This window comes from Oncorhynchus nerka, linkage group LG10, assembly GCF_034236695.1.
Source record: "Oncorhynchus nerka isolate Pitt River linkage group LG10, Oner_Uvic_2.0, whole genome shotgun sequence".
NCBI lineage: Eukaryota > Metazoa > Chordata > Actinopteri > Salmoniformes > Salmonidae > Oncorhynchus > Oncorhynchus nerka.
The window spans coordinates 12,064,442-12,090,010 of record NC_088405.1 but is presented as its reverse complement, the minus strand read 5'-3'; the positions used below and the strand labels follow the sequence as shown (position 1 = coordinate 12,090,010).

Below are 25,569 nucleotides of genomic sequence, written 5' to 3'. Positions count from 1 at the left end.
TGTAAACACTGAATAGTTTCCCCTCCTTTAAATCCTTTAAATCCTGCACACTTCAGGTGAAGGTCTACTATAGTTACCCTACTCACTATAATTACCCTACTCACTATAATTACCCTACTCACTATAATTACCCTACTCACTATAGTTACCCTGCTCACTATAATTACCCTACTCACTATAATTACCCTACTCACTATAGTTACCCTGCTCACTATAGTTACCCTACTCACTATAGTTACCCTACTCACTATAGTTACCCTACTCACTATAATTACCCTACTCACTATAGTTACCCTACTCACTATAGTTACCCTGCTCACTATAATTACCCTACTCACTATAATTACCCTACTCACTATAGTTACCCTACTCACTATAATTACCCTACTCACAATAATTACCCTACTCACTATAATTACCCTACTCACTATAGTTACCCTACTCACAATAATTACCCTACTCACTATAGTTACCCTACTCACTATAGTTACCCTACTCACAATAATTACCCTACTCACAATAATTACCCTACTCACTATAGTTACCCTACTCACTATAGTTACCCTACTCACTATAATTACCCTACTCACTATAATTTCCCTACTCACTATAATTACCCTACTCACTATAATTACCCTACTCACAATAATTTCCCTACTCACTATAATTTCCCTACTCACTATAATTACCCTACTCACTATAATTACCCTACTCACTATAGTTACCCTACTCACAATAATTACCCTACTCACTATAGTTACTCACTATAATTACCCTACTCACTATAATTACCCTACTCACTATAATTACCCTACTCACTATAGTGACCCTACTCACTATAGTTACCCTACTCACAATAATTACCCTACTCACTATAGTTACTCACTATAGTTACCCTACTCACTATAGTTACTCACTATAGTTACCCTACTCACTATAGTTACCCTACTCACAATAATTACCCTACTCACTATAATTACCCTACTCACTATAATTACCCTACTCACTATAGTGACCCTACTCACTATAGTTACCCTACTCACAATAATTACCCTACTCACTATAGTTACTCACTATAGTTACCCTACTCACTATAGTTACTCACTATAGTTACCCTACTCACTATAGTTACTCACTATAGTTACCCTACTCACAATAATTACCCTACTCACTATAATTACCCTACTCACTATAATTACCCTACTCACTATAGTTACTCACTATAATTACCCTACTCACTATAATTACCCTACTCACTATAGTTACCCTACTCACTATAGTTACCCTACTCACAATAATTACCCTACTCACTATAGTTACCCTACTCACTATAATTACCCTACTCACTATAATTACCCTACTCACTATAGTTACCCTACTCACAATAATTACCCTACTCACTATAATTACCCTACTCACTATAATTACCCTACTCACTATAGTTACCCTACTCACTAGAATTACCCTACTCACTATAGTTACTCACTATAGTTACCCTACTCACTAGAATTACCCTACTCACTATAGTTACTCACTATAATTACCCTACTCACTATAATTACCCTACTCACTATAGTTACTCACTATAGTTACCCTACTCACTATAATGACCCTACTCACTATAATTACCCTACTCACAATAATTACCCTACTCACTATAATTACCCTACTCACTATAGTTACCCTACTCACTATAATTACCCTACTCACTATAATTACCCTACTCACTATAATTACCCTACTCACTATAATTACCCTACTCACTATAGTTACCCTACTCACTATAATTACCCTACTCACTATAGTTACCCTACTCACTATAATTACCCTACTCACTATAGTTACTCACTATAATTACCCTACTCACTATAATTACCCTACTCACTATAGTTACTCACTATAATTACCCTACTCACTATAGTTACCCTACTCACAATAATTACCCTACTCACTATAGTTACTCACTATAATTACCCTACTCACTATAATTACCCTACTCACTATAGTTACTCACTATAATTACCCTACTCACTATAGTTACCCTACTCACAATAATTACCCTACTCACTATAGTTACTCACTATAATTACCCTACTCACTATAATTACCCTACTCACTATAGTTACCCTACTCACTATAATTACCCTACTCACTATAATTACCCTACTCACTATAGTTACCCTACTCACTATAATTACCCTACTCACTATAATTACCCTACTCACTATAGTTACCCTACTCACTATAATTACCCTACTCACTATAGTTACCCTACTCACTATAATTACCCTACTCACTATAGTTACTCACTATAATTACCCTACTCACTAGAATTACCATACTCACTATATTTGTGCTACTGAATATATTTATGACACTGACCTGGCCCATACTACCGCCTGCATCTTACTACTGCTAGTGGGCTGTACACAGTGCGTTTTGACAGATAGGGAAATGTAGTTTATTGAACTGTAGCTCCAACCATATGCTATTTTGTGCCTTTATTGTAAAGGCACAGTGTTTGTTTTGTTTCATGTCCTGTTGTTAAACCGACGCACAACAAAAGTGTAGTGATGTGTTTTCTCTACAACTACTGCAACTTTCTCCTCCTGCTGACTGGTGTTCTCAGCTACCACCTACTGGAGTGGCCCTGTAATGTTTATCAGGGAAACAGTTATAATCTACTGGGGTGGCCCTGTAATGTTTATCAGGGAACAGTTATAATCTACTGGGGTGGCCCTGTAATGTTATCAGGGAACAGTTATAATCTACTGGGGTGGCCCTGTAATGTTTATCAGGGAACAGTTATAATCTACTGGGGTGGCCCTGTAATGTTTATCAGGGAACAGTTATAATCTACTGGGGTGGCCCTGTAATGTTATCAGGGAAACAGTTATAATCTACTGGGGTGGCCCTGTAATGTTATCAGGGAAACAGTTCTAATCTACTGGGGTGGCCCTGTAATGTTTATCAGGGAAACAGTTATAACCTACTGGGGTGGCCCTGTAATGTTATCAGGGAAACAGCCCTGTAATGTTTATCAGGAAACAGTTATAACCTACTGGGGTGGCCCTGTAATGTTATCAGGGAAACAGTTATAACCTACTGGAGTGGCCCTGTAATGTTATCAGGGAAACAGTTATAACCTACTGGAGTGGCCCTGTAATGTTATCAGGGAAACAGTTCTAATCTACTGGGGTGGCCCTGTAATGTTATCAGGGAAACAGTTCTAATCTACTGGGGTGGCCCTGTAATGTTATCAGGGAAACAGTTCTAATCTACTGGGGTGGCCCTGTAATGTTATCAGGGAAACAGTTCTAATCTACTGGGGTGGCCCTGTAATGTTATCAGGGAAACAGTTCTAATCTACTGGGGTGGCCCTGTAATGTTTATCAGGGAAACAGTTATAACCTACTGGGGTGGCCCTGTAATGTTATCAGGGAAACAGTTCTAATCTACTGGGGTGGCCCTGTAATGTTTATCATCTAGAATGTCATTGTAGGCTGTAGAGGTGGATCAGAGAATCACCAGCAGCAAGAACGACATCATTGATGTATACAGAGAAGATAGTCGGCCCGAGAATTTAACCCTGTGGCACCCCCATAGAGACTGCCAGAGGTCTGGACAACAGCCCCTCCAATTTGACACACTGAACTCTATCTGAGAAGTAGTTGGTGAACCAGGTGAGGAAGTCATTTGAGAAACCAAGGCTGTTGAGTCTGCCGATAAGTATGTGGTGATTGACAGAGTCGAAAGCCTTGGCCAGGTCGATGAATACGGCTGCACAGTATTGTCTCTTATCGATGGCAGTTATGATATTATTTAGGACCTTGAGCGTGGCTGAGGTGCACCCATGACCAGCTCGGAAGCCAGATTGCATAGCGGAGAAGGTACGGTGGGATTGAAATGGTCGGTGATCTGTTTGTCTAGAGTGTCTCCCCCTTTGAAGAGGGGGATGACCGCGGCAGCTTTCCAATCTTTGAGGATCTCAGACGATGCTGAGAGGTTGAACAGGCTAGTAATAGGGGTTGCAACAATTTCGGGAGATCATTTTAAAAAGAGAGGGTCCAGATTGTCTAGCCCGGCTGATTTGTAGGGGTCCAGATTTTGCAGCTATTTCAGAACATCAGCTATCTGGATTTGGGTGAAGGAGAAATGGTGGAGGCTTGGGCGAGTTGCTGTGGGGGGTGCAGGGCAGTTGACCAGGGTAGGGGTAGCCAGGTGGAATGCATGGCCAGCCGTAGAAAAATGCTTATTGAAATTCTCAATTGTCATGGATTTATCGGTGGTGATAGTATTAGCTAGCGTCAGTGCAGTGGGCAGCTGAGAGGAGCTGCTCTTATTCTCCATGGACTTTACAGTGTCCCAGAACGTTTTTGAGTTTGTGCTACAGGATAAAAAAATATATTTGAAAAAGCTAGCCTTAGCTTTCCTAACTGCTGTGAAGTTATGTCAAGCTACCTGAATCTGGTTAGCTTTAGAAAACCCAGACTAGATGTAGCTGGCTTCGTAGGATACCCCTCTGGTGTTGTGAGATCTGATGAAGCTTGACTGCTATGAAGACGACCTGGACACCCCCGTTTCTCCACCCTTCTGTATTTCTACTCAGTTACAGTCATGGCACTATGGTGAGAGTTAGGGTGCTTGGAACCAAACAGAACCGGGGAGGGACTTGGAACCAAACAGAACCGGGGAGGGACTTGGAATCAAACAGAACTGGGGAGGGACTTGGAATCAAACAGAACTGGGGAGGGACTTGGAACCAAACAGAACTGGGGAGGGACTTGGAATCAAACAGAACCGGGGAGGGACTTGGAACCAAACAGAACTGGGGAGGGACTTGGAACCAAACAGAACTGGGGAGGGACTTGGAACCAAACAGAACTGGGGAGGGACTTGGAACCAAACAGAACTGGGGAGGGACTTGGAACCAAATAGAACTGGGGAGGGACTTGGAACCAAACAGAACCGGGGAGGACCCCCCCCAAGTCTCGTTTTCGCTGCAAAGCATTTTCTGTTTTACAACGGTTTGGACCAATGACCCCCCCCCACTAAGTAACCAATCCGGTCCTCATACCATCATAGCGACCTAATCATCCCCAGCTTCCAATTGGCTCGTTCGTCCCCTCTCCCCTGTAACTATTCTCCAGGTCGTTTCTGTAAAAGACCATGTGTTCTCATCAACGTAGCTGGTCAAATAAGGGTTAATAATAATGCCGCTGTACAGACTAGTAGGTGGTCTGTGTGCAGCTTGTTTAAAAGCAGCCAGTGTCAGTTCAGTTCAGCAGCTAGCTACATTACACAGTAACAGATTGCATGACAGCAAGCAGAAGACACCTATCAATGCTCTGCTTGCTCACTAGGTTCCACTAAAGCAGATGTGTGGATCAGCCAATGCCCAGCTGTTGGTTCAGTAGATTCTAGATTCACACCTTGTGAAGCAGCACTGTGTTCTGGGTCACTGATTATGTTGTTACCTGCTCTGTAAGGAAGTGTTGTGTACAAACCTGTGCCCTGTACGCTCTGGTGGAGGCTGACTGATCTGATCCTGTTGTTTCTGCTGGTCTCTGATCTGATCCTGTTGTTTCTGCTGGTCTCTGATCTGATCCTGTTGTTTCTGCTGGTCTCTGATCTGATCCTGTTGTTTCTGCTGGTCTCTGATGGTCTCTGATCTGATCCTGTTGTTTCTGCTGGTCTCTGATCTGATCCTGTTGTTTCTGCTGGTCTCTGATCTGATCCTGTTGTTTCTGCTGGTCTCTGATCTGATCCTGTTGTTTCTGCTGGTCTCTGATCTGATCCTGTTGTTTGTGCTGGTCTCTGATCTGATCCTGTTGTTTCTATTGGTCTCTGATCCTGTTGTTTCTGCTGGTCTCTGATCTGATCCTGTTGTTTCTGCTGGTCTCTGATCTGATCCTGTTGTTTCTGCTGGTCTCTGATCTGATCCTGTTGTTTCTGCTGGTCTCTGATCCTGTTGTTTCTGCTGGTCTCTGATCTGATCCTGTTGTTTCTATTGGTCTCTGATCTGATCCTGTTGTTTCTATTGGTCTCTGATCCTGTTGTTTCTGCTGGTCTCTGATCCTGTTGTTTCTGCTGGTCTCTGATCTGATCCTGTTGTTTCTGCTGGTCTCTGATCCTGTTGTTTCTGCTGGTCTCTGATCTGATCCTGTTGTTTCTGCTGGTCTCTGATCTGATCCTGTTGTTTCTGCTGGTCTCTGATCTGATCCTGTTGTTTCTGCTGGTCTCTGATCTGATCCTGTTGTTTCTATTGGTCTCTGATCTGATCCTGTTGTTTCTATTGGTCTCTGATCTGATCCTGTTGTTTCTATTGGTCTCTGATCCTGTTGTTTCTGCTGGTCTCTGATCTGATCCTGTTGTTTCTGCTGGTCTCTGATCTGATCCTGTTGTTTCTGCTGGTCTCTGATCTGATCCTGTTGTTTCTATTGGTCTCTGATCTGATCCTGTTGTTTCTATTGGTCTCTGATCCTGTTGTTTCTGCTGGTCTCTGATCTGATCCTGTTGTTTCTGCTGGTCTCTGATCTGATCCTGTTGTTTCTGCTGGTCTCTGATCTGATCATGTTGTTTCTGCTGGTCTCTGATCTGATCCTGTTGTTTCTGCTGGTCTCTGATCTGATCCTGTTGTTTCTGCTTGTCTCTGCAGGTATTAAAAAGTATGTTGTTGGACTTATTATCAAGACGTCGTCGGACGCTACAATGGTCGAGGTGAGGGCTGAGACATGTCATGTTAATATGAGGATAAACTCCCCTGTCAGATGGAGCTGGTAATTGTTACCGGGATGATAACAGCATGTTGACACCGCTCTCATTTATCTTTTCAGAAAGAGAAAGTGTACATTGGAAAGCTGAACATGATCCTTGTTCAGGTAAGGGAGTGAGTGAGTGAGTGAGTGAGTGAGTGAGTGAGTGAGTGAGTGAGTGAGTGAGTGAGACAGGGAGTGAGTGAGTGAGACAGGGAGTGAGTGAGACAGGGAGTGAGTGAGTGAGACAGGGAGTGAGTGAGACAGGGAGTGAGTGAGACAGTGAGTGAGTGAGACAGGGAGTGAGTGAGTGAGACAGTCAGTGAGTGAGTGAGACAGTCAGTGAGTGAGTGAGACAGTCAGTGAGTGAGTGAGACAGTCAGTGAGTGAGTGAGACAGTCAGTGAGTGAGTGAGACAGTGAGTGAGACTGAGTGAGTGAGTGAGTGAGTGAGTGAGTGAGTGAGTGAGTGAGTGAGTGAGTGAGTGAGTGAGTGAGTGAGACAGTGAGTGAGTGAGTGAGACAGTGAGTGAGTGAGTGAGACAGTGAGTGAGTGAGTGAGACAGTGAGTGAGTGAGACAGTGAGTGAGTGAGTGAGTGTGTGTGTACCTACTAACATTGCTGTTCTCCTGTCTGTGAATGAACTAGGATGCTCTCTTTATAACTAGGACTCAGGTGTGCTGCTCAGCTTCATCTGGGCAAGAGTCCTCCAATCTGTGTGTGTAACTGTGTGTGTGTGTGTGTGTGTTTATTCATACGTGTGTATCATGTGTGTGTACAGCTGACTGTAGCTGCATGAGTCTCTGTGTCATTGAGTGTGAGTCAGTGTGCCTGCGTCAGCTGATGTTGTTTTGTCCTGAAGAGACCAACCAGGTCAGAGTGTCTCAGCATCTACTGACTGTTCTGACAGGTGGGTGGGTGTGTGAGGGGGTGTGTGTGTGTGAGGGAGGGAGTGTGTGTGTGAGGGAGTGTGTGTGTGTGTGAGGGAGTGTGTGTGTGTGAGGGGTTGTGTGTGTGAGGGAGGGAGTGTGTGTGTGTGTGAGGGAGGGAGGGAGTGTGTGAGGGGGTGTGTGTGTGTGTGTGAGGGAGGGAGTGTGTGTGTGTGTGTGTGTGAGGGAGTGTGTGTGAGGGAGTGTGTGTGAGGGAGTGTGTGTGTGAGGGAGTGTGTGTGAGGGGGCGTGTGTATGTGAGGGGGTGTGTGTGGGGGTGTGTAAGTAAGGGGGTGTGTGTGTAAGGGTGGTAGTTTGGTGAATCACACACTTATTAAGGAATGAGTAACCTTCCCTGAGAACAGCATTAGCTCCCAGAACTAATAATGGCTATAGGCTTTAGCACAGCAAGCTAGCGTACAGAGCCTTCAGAAAGGGGTTTGTGTTTATTATGGATCCTCTTCCTGGGGTCCAGATAAATTAAGGCAGTTTATACCATTTTAAAAACATTACAATACATTCACAGATTTCACAACACACTGTGTGTCCTCAGGCCCCTACTCTACCACTACCACATATCTACAGTACTAAATCTGTGTCTGTGTGTGTGTGTGTGTACCTACAGTATGTCTGTATTGTGTGTGTGTGTGTACCTACAGTATGTCTGTATTGTGTGTGTGTGTGTGTGTGTGTGTGTGTGTGTGTGTGTGTGTGTGTGTGTGTGTACCTACAGTATTTCTGTATTGTGTGTGTGTGTGTACCTACAGTATGTCTGTATTGTGTGTGTGTGTGTGTGTGTGTGTGTGTGTGTGTGTGTGTGTGTACCTACAGTATTTCTGTATTGTGTGTGTGTGTACCTACAGTATGTCTGTATTGTGTGTGTGTGTGTGTGTGTGTTTGTACCTACAGTATGTCTGTATTGTGTGTGTGTGTGTACCTACAGTATGTCTGTATTGTGTGTGTGTGTGTGTGTGTACCTACAGTGTGTGTGTGTGTGTGTACCTACAGTATGTCTGTATTGTGTGTGTGTGTGTGTGTACCTACAGTATGTCTGTATTGTGTGTGTGTGTGTGTGTGTGTGTGTGTGTGTGTGTGTGTACCTACAGTATGTCTGTATTGTGTGTGTGTGTGTGTGTGTGTGTGTGTGTGTGTGTGTGTGTGTGTGTACCTACAGTATGTCTGTATTGTGTGTGTGTGTGTGTACCTACAGTATGTCTGTATTGTGTGTGTGTGTGTGTACCTACAGTATGTCTGTATGTGTGTGTGTGTGTGTGTGTGTGTGTGTGTGTGTGTACCTACAGTATGTCTGTATTGTGTGTGTGTGTGTGTGTGTGTGTGTGTGTGTGTGTACCTACAGTATGTCTGTATTGTGTGTGTGTGTGTGTACCTACAGTATGTCTGTATTGTGTGTGTGTGTGTGTACCTACAGTATGTCTGTATTGTGTGTGTGTGTGTACCTACAGTATGTCTGTAGTGGGTGTGTGTGTGTGAGTGGGTGTGTGTGTGTGAGTGGGTGTGTGTGTGTGAGTGGGTGTGTGTGTGTGAGTGGGTGTGTGTGTGTACCTACAGTATGTCTGTAGTGGGTGTGTGTGTGTGAGTGTGTGTGTGAGTGGGTGTGTGTGTGTGAGTGGGTGTGTGTGTGTGTACCTACAGTATGTCTGTAGTGGGTGTGTGAGTGGGTGTGTGTGTGTACCTACAGTATGTCTGTAGTGTGTGTGTGTGTGTGTGTGTGTGTGTACCTACAGTATGTCTGTATTGTGTGTGTGTGTGTGTGTGTGTGTACCTACAGTATGTCTGTAGTGGGTGTGTGTGTGTGTGTGTGTGTGTGTACCTACAGTATGTCTGTAGTGGGTGTGTGTGTGTGTGTGTGTGTGTGTACCTACAGTATGTCTGTAGTGGGTGTGTGTGTGTGTGTGTGTGTGTACCTACAGTATGTCTGTAGTGGGTGTGTGTGTGTGTGTGTGTGTGTGTGTGTGTACCTACAGTATGTCTGTAGTGGGTGTGTGTGTACCTACAGTATGTCTGTATTGTGTGTGTGTGTGTGTGTGTGTGTGTGTACCTACAGTATGTCTGTAGTGGGTGTGTGTGTGTGTGTGTGTACCTACAGTATGTCTGTAGTGTGTGTGTGTACCTACAGTATGTCTGTAGTGGGTGTGTGTACCTACAGTATGTCTGTAGTGGGTGTGTGTACCTACAGTATGTCTGTAGTGGGTGTGTGTACCTACAGTATGTCTGTAGTGGGTGTGTGTACCTACAGTATGTCTGTAGTGGGTGTGTGTGTACCTACAGTATGTCTGTAGTGGGTGTGTGTGTACCTACAGTATGTCTGTAGTGGGTGTGTGTGTACCTACAGTATGTCTGTAGTGGGTGTGTGTACCTACAGTATGTCTGTAGTGGGTGTGTGTACCTACAGTATGTCTGTAGTGGGTGTGTGTACCTACAGTATGTCTGTAGTGGGTGTGTGTACCTACAGTATGTCTGTAGTGGGTGTGTGTGTACCTACAGTATGTCTGTAGTGGGTGTGTGTGTACCTACAGTATGTCTGTAGTGGGTGTGTGTGTACCTACAGTATGTCTGTAGTGGGTGTGTGTGTGTGTGTACCTACAGTATGTCTGTAGTGGGTGTGTGTGTGTACCTACAGTATGTCTGTAGTGGGTGTGTGTGTGTACCTACAGTATGTCTGTAGTGGGTGTGTGTGTGTGTGTGTGTGTGTGTGTGTGTGTGTGTGTACCTACAGTATGTCTGTAGTGGGTGTGTGTGTGTACCTACAGTATGTCTGTAGTGTGTGTGTGTGTGTACCTACAGTATGTCTGTAGTGGGTGTGTGTGTGTACCTACAGTATGTCTGTAGTGGGTGTGTGTGTGTGTGTGTGTGTGTGTGTGTGTGTGTGTGTGTACCTACAGTATGTCTGTAGTGGGTGTGTGTGTGTGTACCTACAGTATGTCTGTAGTGGGTGTGTGTGTGTGTACCTACAGTATGTCTGTATTGTGTGTGTGTGTGTGAGTGGGTGTGTGTACCTACAGTATGTCTGTAGTGGGTGTGTGTGTGTGTACCTACAGTATGTCTGTAGTGGGTGTGTATGTGTGTGTGTACCTACAGTATGTCTGTAGTGGGTGTGTGTGTGTGTACCTACAGTATGTCTGTAGTGGGTGTGTGTGTGTGTACCTACAGTATGTCTGTAGTGGGTGTGTGTGTGTGTACCTACAGTATGTCTGTAGTGTGTGTGTGTGTGTACCTACAGTATGTCTGTAGTGGGTGTGTGTGTGTACCTACAGTATGTCTGTAGTGTGTGTGTGTGTGTGTGTGTGTACCTACAGTATGTCTGTAGTGGGTGTGTGTGTGTACCTACAGTATGTCTGTAGTGTGTGTGTGTGTGTACCTACAGTATGTCTGTAGTGTGTGTGTGTGTGTACCTACAGTATGTCTGTAGTGTGTGTGTGTGTGTACCTACAGTATGTCTGTAGTGGGTGTGTGTGTGTACCTACAGTATGTCTGTAGTGTGTGTGTGTGTGTACCTACAGTATGTCTGTAGTGGGTGTGTGTGTACCTACAGTATGTCTGTAGTGGGTGGGTGTGTGTACCTACAGTATGTCTGTAGTGGGTGTGTGTGTGTACCTACAGTATGTCTGTAGTGTGTGTGTGTGTACCTACAGTATGTCTGTAGTGTGTGTGTGTGTGTACCTACAGTATGTCTGTAGTGTGTGTGTGTGTGTACCTACAGTATGTCTGTAGTGGGTGTGTGTACCTACAGTATGTCTGTAGTGGGTGTGTGTGTACCTACAGTATGTCTGTAGTGGGTGTGTGTGTACCTACAGTATGTCTGTAGTGGGTGTGTGTGTACCTACAGTATGTCTGTAGTGGGTGTGTGTGTGTGTGTGAGTGTGTGTGTACCTACAGTATGTCTGTAGTGGGTGTGTGTGTGTGTGTGTACCTACAGTATGTCTGTAGTGGGTGTGTGTGTGTGTGTGTACCTACAGTATGTCTGTAGTGGGTGTGTGTGTGTACCTACAGTATGTCTGTAGTGGGTGTGTGTGTGTGTGTGTGTGTGTGTGTGTGTGTGTACCTACAGTATGTCTGTAGTGGGTGTGTGTGTGTACCTACAGTATGTCTGTAGTGTGTGTGTGTGTGTACCTACAGTATGTCTGTAGTGGGTGTGTGTGTGTACCTACAGTATGTCTGTAGTGGGTGTGTGTGTGTGTGTGTGTGTGTGTGTGTGTACCTACAGTATGTCTGTAGTGGGTGTGTGTGTGTGTGTGTGTGTGTGTGTGTGTGTGTGTGTGTGTGTGTGTGTGTGTGTGTACCTACAGTATTTCTGTATTGTGTGTGTGTGTACCTACAGTATGTCTGTATTGTGTGTGTGTGTGTGTGTGTGTTTGTACCTACAGTATGTCTGTATTGTGTGTGTGTGTGTACCTACAGTATGTCTGTATTGTGTGTGTGTGTGTGTGTGTACCTACAGTGTGTGTGTGTGTGTGTACCTACAGTATGTCTGTATTGTGTGTGTGTGTGTGTACCTACAGTATGTCTGTATTGTGTGTGTGTGTGTGTGTGTGTGTGTGTGTACCTACAGTATGTCTGTATTGTGTGTGTGTGTGTGTGTGTGTGTGTGTGTGTGTGTGTGTGTGTGTGTGTGTGTGTACCTACAGTATGTCTGTATTGTGTGTGTGTGTGTGTACCTACAGTATGTCTGTATTGTGTGTGTGTGTGTGTACCTACAGTATGTCTGTATTGTGTGTGTGTGTGTACCTACAGTATGTCTGTAGTGGGTGTGTGTGTGTGAGTGGGTGTGTGTGTGTGAGTGGGTGTGTGTGTGTGAGTGGGTGTGTGTGTGTGAGTGGGTGTGTGTGTGTACCTACAGTATGTCTGTAGTGGGTGTGTGTGTGTGAGTGTGTGTGTGAGTGGGTGTGTGTGTGTGAGTGGGTGTGTGTGTGTGTACCTACAGTATGTCTGTAGTGGGTGTGTGAGTGGGTGTGTGTGTGTACCTACAGTATGTCTGTAGTGTGTGTGTGTGTGTGTGTGTGTGTACCTACAGTATGTCTGTATTGTGTGTGTGTGTGTGTACCTACAGTATGTCTGTAGTGGGTGTGTGTGTGTGTGTGTGTGTGTGTACCTACAGTATGTCTGTAGTGGGTGTGTGTGTGTGTGTGTGTGTGTGTACCTACAGTATGTCTGTAGTGGGTGTGTGTGTGTGTGTGTGTGTGTGTGTACCTACAGTATGTCTGTAGTGGGTGTGTGTGTGTGTGTGTGTGTGTACCTACAGTATGTCTGTAGTGGGTGTGTGTGTACCTACAGTATGTCTGTATTGTGTGTGTGTGTGTGTGTGTGTGTACCTACAGTATGTCTGTAGTGGGTGTGTGTGTGTGTGTGTGTACCTACAGTATGTCTGTAGTGTGTGTGTGTACCTACAGTATGTCTGTAGTGGGTGTGTGTACCTACAGTATGTCTGTAGTGGGTGTGTGTACCTACAGTATGTCTGTAGTGGGTGTGTGTACCTACAGTATGTCTGTAGTGGGTGTGTGTACCTACAGTATGTCTGTAGTGGGTGTGTGTGTACCTACAGTATGTCTGTAGTGGGTGTGTGTGTACCTACAGTATGTCTGTAGTGGGTGTGTGTACCTACAGTATGTCTGTAGTGGGTGTGTGTACCTACAGTATGTCTGTAGTGGGTGTGTGTACCTACAGTATGTCTGTAGTGGGTGTGTGTACCTACAGTATGTCTGTAGTGGGTGTGTGTGTACCTACAGTATGTCTGTAGTGGGTGTGTGTGTACCTACAGTATGTCTGTAGTGGGTGTGTGTGTACCTACAGTATGTCTGTAGTGGGTGTGTGTGTGTGTGTGTGTGTGTGTGTGTGTACCTACAGTATGTCTGTAGTGGGTGTGTGTGTGTACCTACAGTATGTCTGTAGTGGGTGTGTGTGTGTACCTACAGTATGTCTGTATTGTGTGTGTGTGTGTGTGTGTGTGTACCTACAGTATGTCTGTAGTGGGTGTGTGTGTGTGTGTGTGTACCTACAGTATGTCTGTAGTGTGTGTGTGTACCTACAGTATGTCTGTAGTGGGTGTGTGTACCTACAGTATGTCTGTAGTGGGTGTGTGTACCTACAGTATGTCTGTAGTGGGTGTGTGTACCTACAGTATGTCTGTAGTGGGTGTGTGTACCTACAGTATGTCTGTAGTGGGTGTGTGTGTACCTACAGTATGTCTGTAGTGGGTGTGTGTGTACCTACAGTATGTCTGTAGTGGGTGTGTGTACCTACAGTATGTCTGTAGTGGGTGTGTGTACCTACAGTATGTCTGTAGTGGGTGTGTGTACCTACAGTATGTCTGTAGTGGGTGTGTGTACCTACAGTATGTCTGTAGTGGGTGTGTGTGTACCTACAGTATGTCTGTAGTGGGTGTGTGTGTACCTACAGTATGTCTGTAGTGGGTGTGTGTGTACCTACAGTATGTCTGTAGTGGGTGTGTGTGTGTGTGTGTGTGTGTGTGTACCTACAGTATGTCTGTAGTGGGTGTGTGTGTGTACCTACAGTATGTCTGTAGTGGGTGTGTGTGTGTGTGTGTGTGTACCTACAGTATGTCTGTAGTGGGTGTGTGTGTGTACCTACAGTATGTCTGTAGTGTGTGTGTGTGTGTACCTACAGTATGTCTGTAGTGGGTGTGTGTGTGTACCTACAGTATGTCTGTAGTGGGTGTGTGTGTGTGTGTGTGTGTGTGTGTGTACCTACAGTATGTCTGTAGTGGGTGTGTGTGTGTGTACCTACAGTATGTCTGTAGTGGGTGTGTGTGTGTGTACCTACAGTATGTCTGTATTGTGTGTGTGTGTGTGAGTGGGTGTGTGTGTACCTACAGTATGTCTGTAGTGGGTGTGTGTGTGTGTACCTACAGTATGTCTGTAGTGGGTGTGTATGTGTGTGTGTACCTACAGTATGTCTGTAGTGGGTGTGTGTGTGTGTACCTACAGTATGTCTGTAGTGGGTGTGTGTGTGTGTACCTACAGTATGTCTGTAGTGGGTGTGTGTGTGTGTGTGTGTGTGTGTGTGTGTACCTACAGTATGTCTGTAGTGGGTGTGTGTGTGTACCTACAGTATGTCTGTAGTGTGTGTGTGTGTGTGTGTACCTACAGTATGTCTGTAGTGGGTGTGTGTGTGTGTACCTACAGTATGTCTGTAGTGTGTGTGTGTGTGTGTGTACCTACAGTATGTCTGTAGTGTGTGTGTGTGTGTACCTACAGTATGTCTGTAGTGTGTGTGTGTGTGTACCTACAGTATGTCTGTAGTGGGTGTGTGTGTGTACCTACAGTATGTCTGTAGTGTGTGTGTGTGTGTACCTACAGTATGTCTGTAGTGGGTGTGTGTGTACCTACAGTATGTCTGTAGTGGGTGGGTGTGTGTACCTACAGTATGTCTGTAGTGGGTGTGTGTGTGTACCTACAGTATGTCTGTAGTGTGTGTGTGTGTACCTACAGTATGTCTGTAGTGTGTGTGTGTGTGTACCTACAGTATGTCTGTAGTGTGTGTGTGTGTGTACCTACAGTATGTCTGTAGTGGGTGTGTGTGTACCTACAGTATGTCTGTAGTGGGTGTGTGTACCTACAGTATGTCTGTAGTGGGTGTGTGTGTACCTACAGTATGTCTGTAGTGGGTGTGTGTGTACCTGCAGTATGTCTGTAGTGTGTGTGTGTGAGTGTGTGTGTACCCCAGTATGTCTGTAGTGGGTGTGTGTGTGTGTGTGTACCTACAGTATGTCTGTAGTGGGTGTGTGTGTGTGTGTGTACCTACAGTATGTCTGTAGTGGGTGTGTGTGTGTACCTACAGTATGTCTGTAGTGGGTGTGTGTGTGTGTGTGTGTGTGTGTGTGTGTGTGTGTACCTACAGTATGTCTGTAGTGGGTGTGTGTGTGTACCTACAGTATGTCTGTAGTGTGTGTGTGTGTGTGTACCTACAGTATGTCTGTAGTGGGTGTGTGTGTGTGTACCTACAGTATGTCTGTATTGTGTGTGTGTGTGTGAGTGGGTGTGTGTACCTACAGTATGTCTGTAGTGGGTGTGTGTGTGTGTACCTACAGTATGTCTGTAGTGGGTGTGTATGTGTGTACCTACAGTATGTCTGTAGTGGGTGTGTGTGTGTGTACCTACAGTATGTCTGTATTGTGTGTGTGTGTGTGAGTGGGTGTGTGTACCTACAGTATGTCTGTAGTGGGTGTGTGTGTGTGTACCTACAGTATGTCTGTAGTGGGTGTGTGTGTGTGTACCTACAGTATGTCTGTAGTGGGTGTGTGTGTGTGTACCTACAGTATGTCTGTAGTGGGTGTGTGAGTGGGTGTGTGTACCTACAGTATGTCTGTAGTGGGTGTGTATGTGTGTGTGTACCTACAGTATGTCTGTAGTGGGTGTGTGTGTGTGTACCTACAGTATGTCTGTAGTGGGTGTGTGTGTGTGTACCTACAGTATGTCTGTAGTGGGTGTGTGTGTGTACCTACAGTATGTCTGTAGTGGGTGTGTGTGTGTACCTACAGTATGTCTGTAGTGTGTGTGTGTGTGTGTACCTACAGTATGTCTGTAGTGGGTGTGTGTGTGTGTACCTACAGTATGTCTGTAGTGTGTGTGTGTGTGTACCTACAGTATGTCTGTAGTGTGTGTGTGTGTGTACCTACAGTATGTCTGTAGTGTGTGTGTGTGTGTACCTACAGTATGTCTGTAGTGGGTGTGTGTGTGTACCTACAGTATGTCTGTAGTGTGTGTGTGTGTGTACCTACAGTATGTCTGTAGTGGGTGTGTGTGTACCTACAGTATGTCTGTAGTGGGTGGGTGTGTGTACCTACAGTATGTCTGTAGTGGGTGTGTGTGTGTACCTACAGTATGTCTGTAGTGTGTGTGTGTGTACCTACAGTATGTCTGTAGTGTGTGTGTGTGTGTACCTACAGTATGTCTGTAGTGTGTGTGTGTGTGTACCTACAGTATGTCTGTAGTGGGTGTGTGTGTACCTACAGTATGTCTGTAGTGGGTGTGTGTACCTACAGTATGTCTGTAGTGGGTGTGTGTGTACCTACAGTATGTCTGTAGTGGGTGTGTGTGTACCTACAGTATGTCTGTAGTGGGTGTGTGTGTGTGTGTGTGAGTGTGTGTGTGTACCTACAGTATGTCTGTAGTGGGTGTGTGTGTGTGTGTGTACCTACAGTATGTCTGTAGTGGGTGTGTGTGTGTGTGTACCTACAGTGTGTCTGTAGTGGGTGTGTGTGTGTACCTACAGTATGTCTGTAGTGGGTGTGTGTGTGTACCTACAGTATGTCTGTAGTGTGTGTGTGTGTGTACCTACAGTATGTCTGTAGTGGGTGTGTGTGTACCTACAGTATGTCTGTAGTGGGTGGGTGTGTGTACCTACAGTATGTCTGTAGTGGGTGTGTGTGTGTACCTACAGTATGTCTGTAGTGTGTGTGTGTGTACCTACAGTATGTCTGTAGTGTGTGTGTGTGTGTACCTACAGTATGTCTGTAGTGTGTGTGTGTGTGTACCTACAGTATGTCTGTAGTGGGTGTGTGTGTACCTACAGTATGTCTGTAGTGGGTGTGTGTGTACCTACAGTATGTCTGTAGTGGGTGTGTGTGTACCTACAGTATGTCTGTAGTGGGTGTGTGTGTACCTACAGTATGTCTGTAGTGGGTGTGTGTGTGTGTGTGAGTGTGTGTGTACCTACAGTATGTCTGTAGTGGGTGTGTGTGTGTGTGTGTACCTACAGTATGTCTGTAGTGGGTGTGTGTGTGTGTGTGTACCTACAGTATGTCTGTAGTGGGTGTGTGTGTGTACCTACAGTATGTCTGTAGTGGGTGTGTGTGTGTGTGTGTGTGTGTGTGTGTGTGTGTGTGTGTGTGTGTACCTACAGTATGTCTGTAGTGGGTGTGTGTGTGTACCTACAGTATGTCTGTAGTGTGTGTGTGTGTGTGTACCTACAGTATGTCTGTAGTGGGTGTGTGTGTGTGTACCTACAGTATGTCTGTATTGTGTGTGTGTGTGAGTGGGTGTGTGTACCTACAGTATGTCTGTAGTGGGTGTGTGTGTGTGTACCTACAGTATGTCTGTAGTGGGTGTGTATGTGTGTACCTACAGTATGTCTGTAGTGGGTGTGTGTGTGTGTACCTACAGTATGTCTGTATTGTGTGTGTGTGTGTGAGTGGGTGTGTGTACCTACAGTATGTCTGTAGTGGGTGTGTGTGTGTGTACCTACAGTATGTCTGTAGTGGGTGTGTGTGTGTGTACCTACAGTATGTCTGTAGTGGGTGTGTGTGTGTGTACCTACAGTATGTCTGTATTGTGTGTGTGAGTGGGTGTGTACCTACAGTATGTCTGTAGTGGGTGTGTGTGTGTGTACCTACAGTATGTCTGTAGTGGGTGTGTATGTGTGTGTGTACCTACAGTATGTCTGTAGTGGGTGTGTGTGTGTGTACCTACAGTATGTCTGTAGTGGGTGTGTGTGTGTGTACCTACAGTATGTCTGTAGTGGGTGTGTGTGTGTACCTACAGTATGTCTGTAGTGGGTGTGTGTGTGTACCTACAGTATGTCTGTAGTGTGTGTGTGTGTGTGTGTACCTACAGTATGTCTGTAGTGGGTGTGTGTGTGTGTACCTACAGTATGTCTGTAGTGTGTGTGTGTGTGTACCTACAGTATGTCTGTAGTGTGTGTGTGTGTGTACCTACAGTATGTCTGTAGTGTGTGTGTGTGTGTACCTACAGTATGTCTGTAGTGGGTGTGTGTGTGTACCTACAGTATGTCTGTAGTGTGTGTGTGTGTGTACCTACAGTATGTCTGTAGTGGGTGTGTGTGTACCTACAGTATGTCTGTAGTGGGTGGGTGTGTGTACCTACAGTATGTCTGTAGTGGGTGTGTGTGTGTACCTACAGTATGTCTGTAGTGTGTGTGTGTGTACCTACAGTATGTCTGTAGTGTGTGTGTGTGTGTACCTACAGTATGTCTGTAGTGTGTGTGTGTGTGTACCTACAGTATGTCTGTAGTGGGTGTGTGTGTACCTACAGTATGTCTGTAGTGGGTGTGTGTGTACCTACAGTATGTCTGTAGTGGGTGTGTGTGTACCTACAGTATGTCTGTAGTGGGTGTGTGTGTACCTACAGTATGTCTGTAGTGGGTGTGTGTGTGTGTGTGTGTGTGTACCTACAGTATGTCTGTAGTGGGTGTGTGTGTGTGTGTGTACCTACAGTATGTCTGTAGTGGGTGTGTGTGTGTGTGTGTACCTACAGTATGTCTGTAGTGGGTGTGTGTGTGTACCTACAGTATGTCTGTAGTGGTGTGTGTGTGTGTGTGTGTGTGTGTGTGTGTGTGTGTGTGTACCTACAGTATGTCTGTAGTGGGTGTGTGTGTGTGTACCTACAGTATGTCTGTAGTGTGTGTGTGTGTGTGTACCTACAGTATGTCTGTAGTGGGTGTGTGTGTGTGTACCTACAGTATGTCTGTATTGTGTGTGTGTGTGAGTGGGTGTGTGTACCTACAGTATGTCTGTAGTGGGTGTGTGTGTGTGTACCTACAGTATGTCTGTAGTGGGTGTGTATGTGTGTACCTACAGTATGTCTGTAGTGGGTGTGTGTGTGTGTACCTACAGTATGTCTGTATTGTGTGTGTGTGTGAGTGGGTGTGTGTACCTACAGTATGTCTGTAGTGGGTGTGTGTGTGTGTACCTACAGTATGTCTGTAGTGGGTGTGTGTGTGTGTACCTACAGTATGTCTGTAGTGGGTGTGTGTGTGTGTACCTACAGTATGTCTGTATTGTGTGTGTGAGTGGGTGTGTGTACCTACAGTATGTCTGTAGTGGGTGTGTGTGTGTGTACCTACAGTATGTCTGTAGTGGGTGTGTATGTGTGTGTGTACCTACAGTATGTCTGTAGTGGGTGTGTGTGTGTGTACCTACAGTATGTCTGTAGTGGGTGTGTGTGTGTGTACCTACAGTATGTCTGTAGTGGGTGTGTGTGTGTGTACCTACAGTATGTCTGTAGTGTGTGTGTGTGTGTACCTACAGTATGTCTGTAGTGGGTGTGTGTGTGTACCTACAGTATGTCTGTAGTGTGTGTGTGTGTGTGTGTACCTACAGTATGTCTGTAGTGGGTGTGTGTGTGTACCTACAGTATGTCTGTAGTGTGTGTGTGTGTGTACCTACAGTATGTCTGTGTGTGTGTGTGTGTGTACCTACAGTGTCTGTAGTGGGTGTGTGTGTGTACCTACAGTATGTCTGTAGTGTGTGTGTGTGTGTACCTACAGTATGTCTGTAGTGGGTGTGTGTGTACCTACAGTATGTCTGTAGTGGGTGGGTGTGTGTACCTACAGTATGTCTGTAGTGGGTGTGTGTGTGTACCTACAGTATGTCTGTAGTGTGTGTGTGTGTACCTACAGTATGTCTGTAGTGTGTGTGTGTGTGTACCTACAGTATGTCTGTAGTGTGTGTGTGTGTGTACCTACAGTATGTCTGTAGTGGTGTGTGTGTGTACCTACAGTATGTCTGTAGTGGGTGTGTGTGTACCTACAGTATGTCTGTAGTGGTGTGTGTGTACCTACAGTATGTCTGTAGTGGGTGTGTGTACCTACAGTATGTCTGTAGTGGGTGTGTGTGAGTGTGTGTGTACCTACAGTATGTCTGTAGTGGGTGTGTGTGAGTGTGTGTGTACCTACAGTATGTCTGTAGTGGGTGTGTGTGTGTGTGTGTACCTACAGTATGTCTGTAGTGGGTGTGTGTGTGTACCTACAGTATGTCTGTAGTGGGTGTGTGTGTGTGTGTGTGTGTGTGTGTGTGTGTGTGTACCTACAGTATGTCTGTAGTGGGTGTGTGTGTGTACCTACAGTATGTCCAGTGTGTGTGTGTGTGTACCTACAGTATGTCTGTAGTGGGTGTGTGTGTGTACCTACAGTATGTCTGTAGTGGGTGTGTGTGTGTGTGTGTGTGTGTGTGTGTGTGTGTGTGTACCTACAGTATGTCTGTAGTGGGTGTGTGTGTGTGTACCTACAGTATGTCTGTAGTGGGTGTGTGTGTGTGTACCTACAGTATGTCTGTATTGTGTGTGTGTGTGTGAGTGGGTGTGTGTACCTACAGTATGTCTGTAGTGGGTGTGTGTGTGTACCTACAGTATGTCTGTAGTGGGTGTGTATGTGTGTGTGTACCTACAGTATGTCTGTAGTGGGTGTGTGTGTGTGTACCTACAGTATGTCTGTAGTGTGTGTGTGTGTGTACCTACAGTATGTCTGTAGTGGGTGTGTGTGTGTACCTACAGTATGTCTGTAGTGTGTGTGTGTGTGTGTGTACCTACAGTATGTCTGTAGTGGGTGTGTGTGTGTACCTACAGTATGTCTGTAGTGTGTGTGTGTGTGTACCTACAGTATGTCTGTAGTGTGTGTGTGTGTGTACCTACAGTATGTCTGTAGTGGGTGTGTGTGTGTACCTACAGTATGTCTGTAGTGTGTGTGTGTGTGTACCTACAGTATGTCTGTAGTGGGTGTGTGTGTACCTACAGTATGTCTGTAGTGGGTGGGTGTGTGTACCTACAGTATGTCTGTAGTGGGTGTGTGTGTGTGTGTACCTACAGTATGTCTGTAGTGTGTGTGTGTGTACCTACAGTATGTCTGTAGTGTGTGTGTGTGTGTACCTACAGTATGTCTGTAGTGTGTGTGTGTGTGTACCTACAGTATGTCTGTAGTGGGTGTGTGTGTACCTACAGTATGTCTGTAGTGGGTGTGTGTGTACCTACAGTATGTCTGTAGTGGGTGTGTGTGTACCTACAGTATGTCTGTAGTGGGTGTGTGTGTACCTACAGTATGTCTGTAGTGGGTGTGTGTGAGTGTGTGTGTACCTACAGTATGTCTGTAGTGGGTGTGTGTGTGTGTGTGTACCTACAGTATGTCTGTAGTGGGTGTGTGTGTGTGTGTGTACCTACAGTATGTCTGTAGTGGGTGTGTGTGTGTACCTACAGTATGTCTGTAGTGGGTGTGTGTGTGTGTAAACCTCTCCTCCTTTCCCTCCAGATCCTGAAGCAGGAGTGGCCCAAGCACTGGCCCACGTTCATCAGTGACATCGTGGGAGCCAGCCGCACCAGCGAGAGCCTCTGTCAGAACAACATGATCATCCTCAAGCTGCTCAGTGAGGAGGTGTTTGACTTCTCTAGTGGACAGATGACCCAGGTCAAGGCCAAGCACCTCAAAGACAGGTAATATATTCATATACTGTATATCTTAACATAGCACATTTTTTACATTTCTAATATTTATATATATATATATATATATAACCATTTAGCAGACGCATTGATCCAAAGCCACTTAGTCATGTGTGTATGTATACATTTTCCTTATATGCGGAAAGCACCTCAAAGCTGTTAGTACCCTGCTCTACCAACAGCTGTTAGTACCCTGCTCTACCAACAGCTGTTAGTACCCTGCTCTACCAACAGCTGTTAGTACCCTGCTCTACCAACAGCTGTTAGTACCCTGCTCTACCAACAGCTGTTAGTACCCTGCTCTACCAACAGCTGTTAGTACCCTGCTCTACCAACAGCTGTTAGTACCCTGCTCTACCAACAGCTGTTAGTACCCTGCTCTACCAACATCTGTTAGTACCCTGCTCTACCAACAGCTGTTAGTACCAGGCTCTATCAACAGCTGTTACTACCAGGCTCTACCAACAGCTGTTAGTACCCTGCTCTACCAACAGCTGTTAGTACCAGGCTCTACCAACAGCTGTTAGTACCAGGCTCTACCAACAGCTGTTAGTACCCTGCTCTACCAACAGCTGTTACTACCAGGCTCTACCAACAGCTGTTAGTACCCTGCTCTACCAACAGCTGTTAGTACCCTGCTCTACCAACAGCTGTTAGTACCAGGCTCTACCAACAGCTGTTACTACCAGGCTCTACCAACAGCTGTTAGTACCCTGCTCTACCAACAGCTGTTAGTACCAGGCTCTACCAACAGCTGTTACTACCAGGCTCTACCAACAGCTGTTAGTACCCTGCTCTACCAGCAGCTGTTAGTACCCTGCTCTACCAACAGCTGTTAGTACCAGGCTCTACCAACAGCTGTTAGTACCAGGCTCTACCAACAGCTGTTAGTACCCTGCTCTACCAACAGCTGTTAGTACCCAGCTCTACCAACAGCTGTTAGTACCCAGCTCTACCAACAGCTGTTAGTACCAGGCTCTACCAACAGCTGTTACTACCAGGCTCTACCAACAGCTGTTAGTACCCTGCTCTACCAACAGCTGTTAGTACCCTGCTCTACCAACAGTTGATAGTACCCTGCTCTACCAACAGCTGTTAGTACCCTGCTCTACCAACAGCTGTTAGTACCCTGCTCTACCAACAGCTGTTAGTACCCTGCTCTACCAACAGTTGATAGTACCAGGCTCTACCAACAGCTGTTAGTACCCTGCTCTACCAACAGCTGTTAGTACCCTGCTCTACCAACAGTTGATAGTACCAGGCTCTACCAACAGCTGTTAGTACCCTGCTCTACCAACAGCTGTTAGTACCAGGCTCTACCAAAAGATGTTCGTATAGCTGAGAAAAGACTAGAACTTCAAACATTGTGGTCTTCTGATATGTGCAGTGTGACTGCTCCCTGGTAGGGTTTTCATATCAATGTGGATCTTGAGATCTGATCAGCAGTGCAGCGTGACTGCAGTAAAGACCCCCTGGAACGCGCCCCTGGTCTGCACCTCAGACAGTGATGCCCTACATATCTCAGAGACTGATAAAACTCTCACCACAATCAATAGGCCAGAATGTCTACACCACAGAACCAGGAGTTGTCCTTGTCTGGTATGAGCTATGCTGTCCTCCTATGACCCTGGAAGACAAATGGAAGTAATGGAAGTAAAATCCAGACTCTGCCGTAACACTCACTATGCCTCTCTTTCAGCATGTGCAACGAATTCTCCCAGATATTCCAGCTCTGCCAGTTTGTCATGGTACGTTAAGCCTCTTCCTTTACCTCAGAATATATTCTAATATACCACGGCTAAGGACTGTATCCAGGCACTCCACGTTGTGTCGTGCATAAGAACAGCCCTTAGCCGTGGATGAGAACAGCCCTTAGCCGTGGATGAGAACAGCCCTTAGCCGTGGATGAGAACAGCCCTTAGCCGTGGATGAGAACAGCCCTTAGCCGTGGATAAGAACAGCCCTTAGCCGTGGATGAGAACAGCACTTAGCCGTGGATGAGAACAGCCCTTAGCCGTGGATGAGAACAGCCCTTAGCCGTGGATAAGAACAGCCCTTAGCCGTGGATGAGAACAGCCCTTAGCCGTGGATGGGAACAGCACTTAGCCGTGGATGAGAACAGCACTTAGCCGTGGATAAGAACAGCCCTTAGCCGTGGATAAGAACAGCACTTAGCCGTGGTATATCGGCCATATACCGCAACCCCCCTCGGGCCTTATTGCTTAAATAATATATGCCATTTAGCAGACGCTTTTATCCAAAGAGACTAACAGCCATGCTGCATGCATATTATATATGGGTGGTTTCGGGAATCAAACCCACTACCCTGGTTGTTCAAGCTCTGTGCTCTACTAACTGAGATACAGAGGACATAAACATCAAACCCACTACCCTGGTTGTTCAAGCTCTGTGCTCTACTAACTGAGTTACAGAGGACATAAACATCAGACACTTTTCCTCTTCTCCCCTCCACTGTTCTTATTTGGTCGTCAACGATTTCCCCCCTGTATGTTCTGTTCTCCAGGAGAATTCCCAGAATGCACCACTGGTCCACGCCACTCTAGAAACGCTGCTGAGGTTTCTCAACTGGATTCCTCTGGGGTACATTTTCGAGACCAAACTCATCAGCACACTCGTCTACAAGGTAGATACCTCTCTCTCTGTCTCTCTCTCTGTCTCTCTCTCTGTCTCTCTCTCTGTCTCTCTGTCTCTCTCTCTGTCTCTCTCTCTGTCTCTCTCTCTCTGTCTCTCTCTCTGTCTCTCTCTCTGTCTCTCTCTCTGTCTCTCTCTCTCTGTCTCTCTCTCTGTCTCTCTCTCTGTCTCTCTCTCTGTCTCTCTCTCTGTCTCTCTCTCTCTGTCTCTCTCTCTCTGTCTCGCTCTCTCTCTGTGTCTCTCGGTCTCTCTCTGTGTCTCTCTCTCGCTCTCTCTCTCGGTCTCTCTCTCGGTCTCTCTCTGTTTCTCTCTGTCTCTCTCTCACTCTGTCTCGCGCTCTCTCTCTGTCTCGCTCTGTCTCTCTCTCTCTGTTTCTCTCTCTCTGTATTCTCATCCGTGTCTAGTTTACTGCCCTGGTCTAAATCAACCCATTTCCTAGGCCCTTGTGTAGCTAGATAGTAATGTGTGAAAGGATTGGATAGTTTCCACCTGGCCTAACAGAGGACAAGGTTAAGCTATTGCCATATTGCAAATACCAATCCTTTTTAGAGTGCAGGGTAGTGTTTTCCAAACTCGGTCCTGGGGACCCGAAGGGGGTGAACTTTTGGCCCGAACACGACACAGCTGACTCTAATAATCAACTAATCATCTAACTTTAATTATTTGAATCAGCTGTGTAGTGTTGGGCTAAAACCAAAACCTGCACCTCTTGGGCTCCCCAGGACCGAGTTTGGGAAACTCAGGTCTAGGGCTTGTTTTGGACCTCTCTCGCCAACACGTGGGTCGTATTCTTCAGGTCAAGCAGACCGATCGTAACAAAACATATTGCAACGGAAAACAAGCATTTCAGTCTGTTTTCTTCTGTTTGGCTCCAAATGAATAAAACCCTGGACAGTTAATGGAGAATATGAGGGATTCCTCAATTACAAATCCATATCTGGGAGCGTTCAGCCAGGAGAGGACTGGCCACCCCTCAGAGCCTGGTTCCTCTCTACCCAGTTCAGCCAGGAGAGGACTGGCCACCCTCAGA

General features: G+C 45.8%; 1 protein-coding gene across 1 annotated transcript in view; it reads left to right on the top strand.

Moving 5' to 3' along the window:
* The window catches only part of xpo1b (exportin 1 (CRM1 homolog, yeast) b), an 88,445-nt gene that overhangs the window by 20,094 nt on the left and 42,782 nt on the right, over positions 1–25,569 (top strand). The window contains exons 5-9 of the mRNA XM_065023015.1: positions 6,659–6,720; positions 6,837–6,881; positions 21,697–21,878; positions 23,587–23,635; positions 24,412–24,531. Of these exons, the coding sequence (XP_064879087.1) occupies positions 6,659–6,720; positions 6,837–6,881; positions 21,697–21,878; positions 23,587–23,635; positions 24,412–24,531 (458 nt within the window). The remainder of the gene's footprint in view (positions 1–6,658; positions 6,721–6,836; positions 6,882–21,696; positions 21,879–23,586; positions 23,636–24,411; positions 24,532–25,569) is intronic.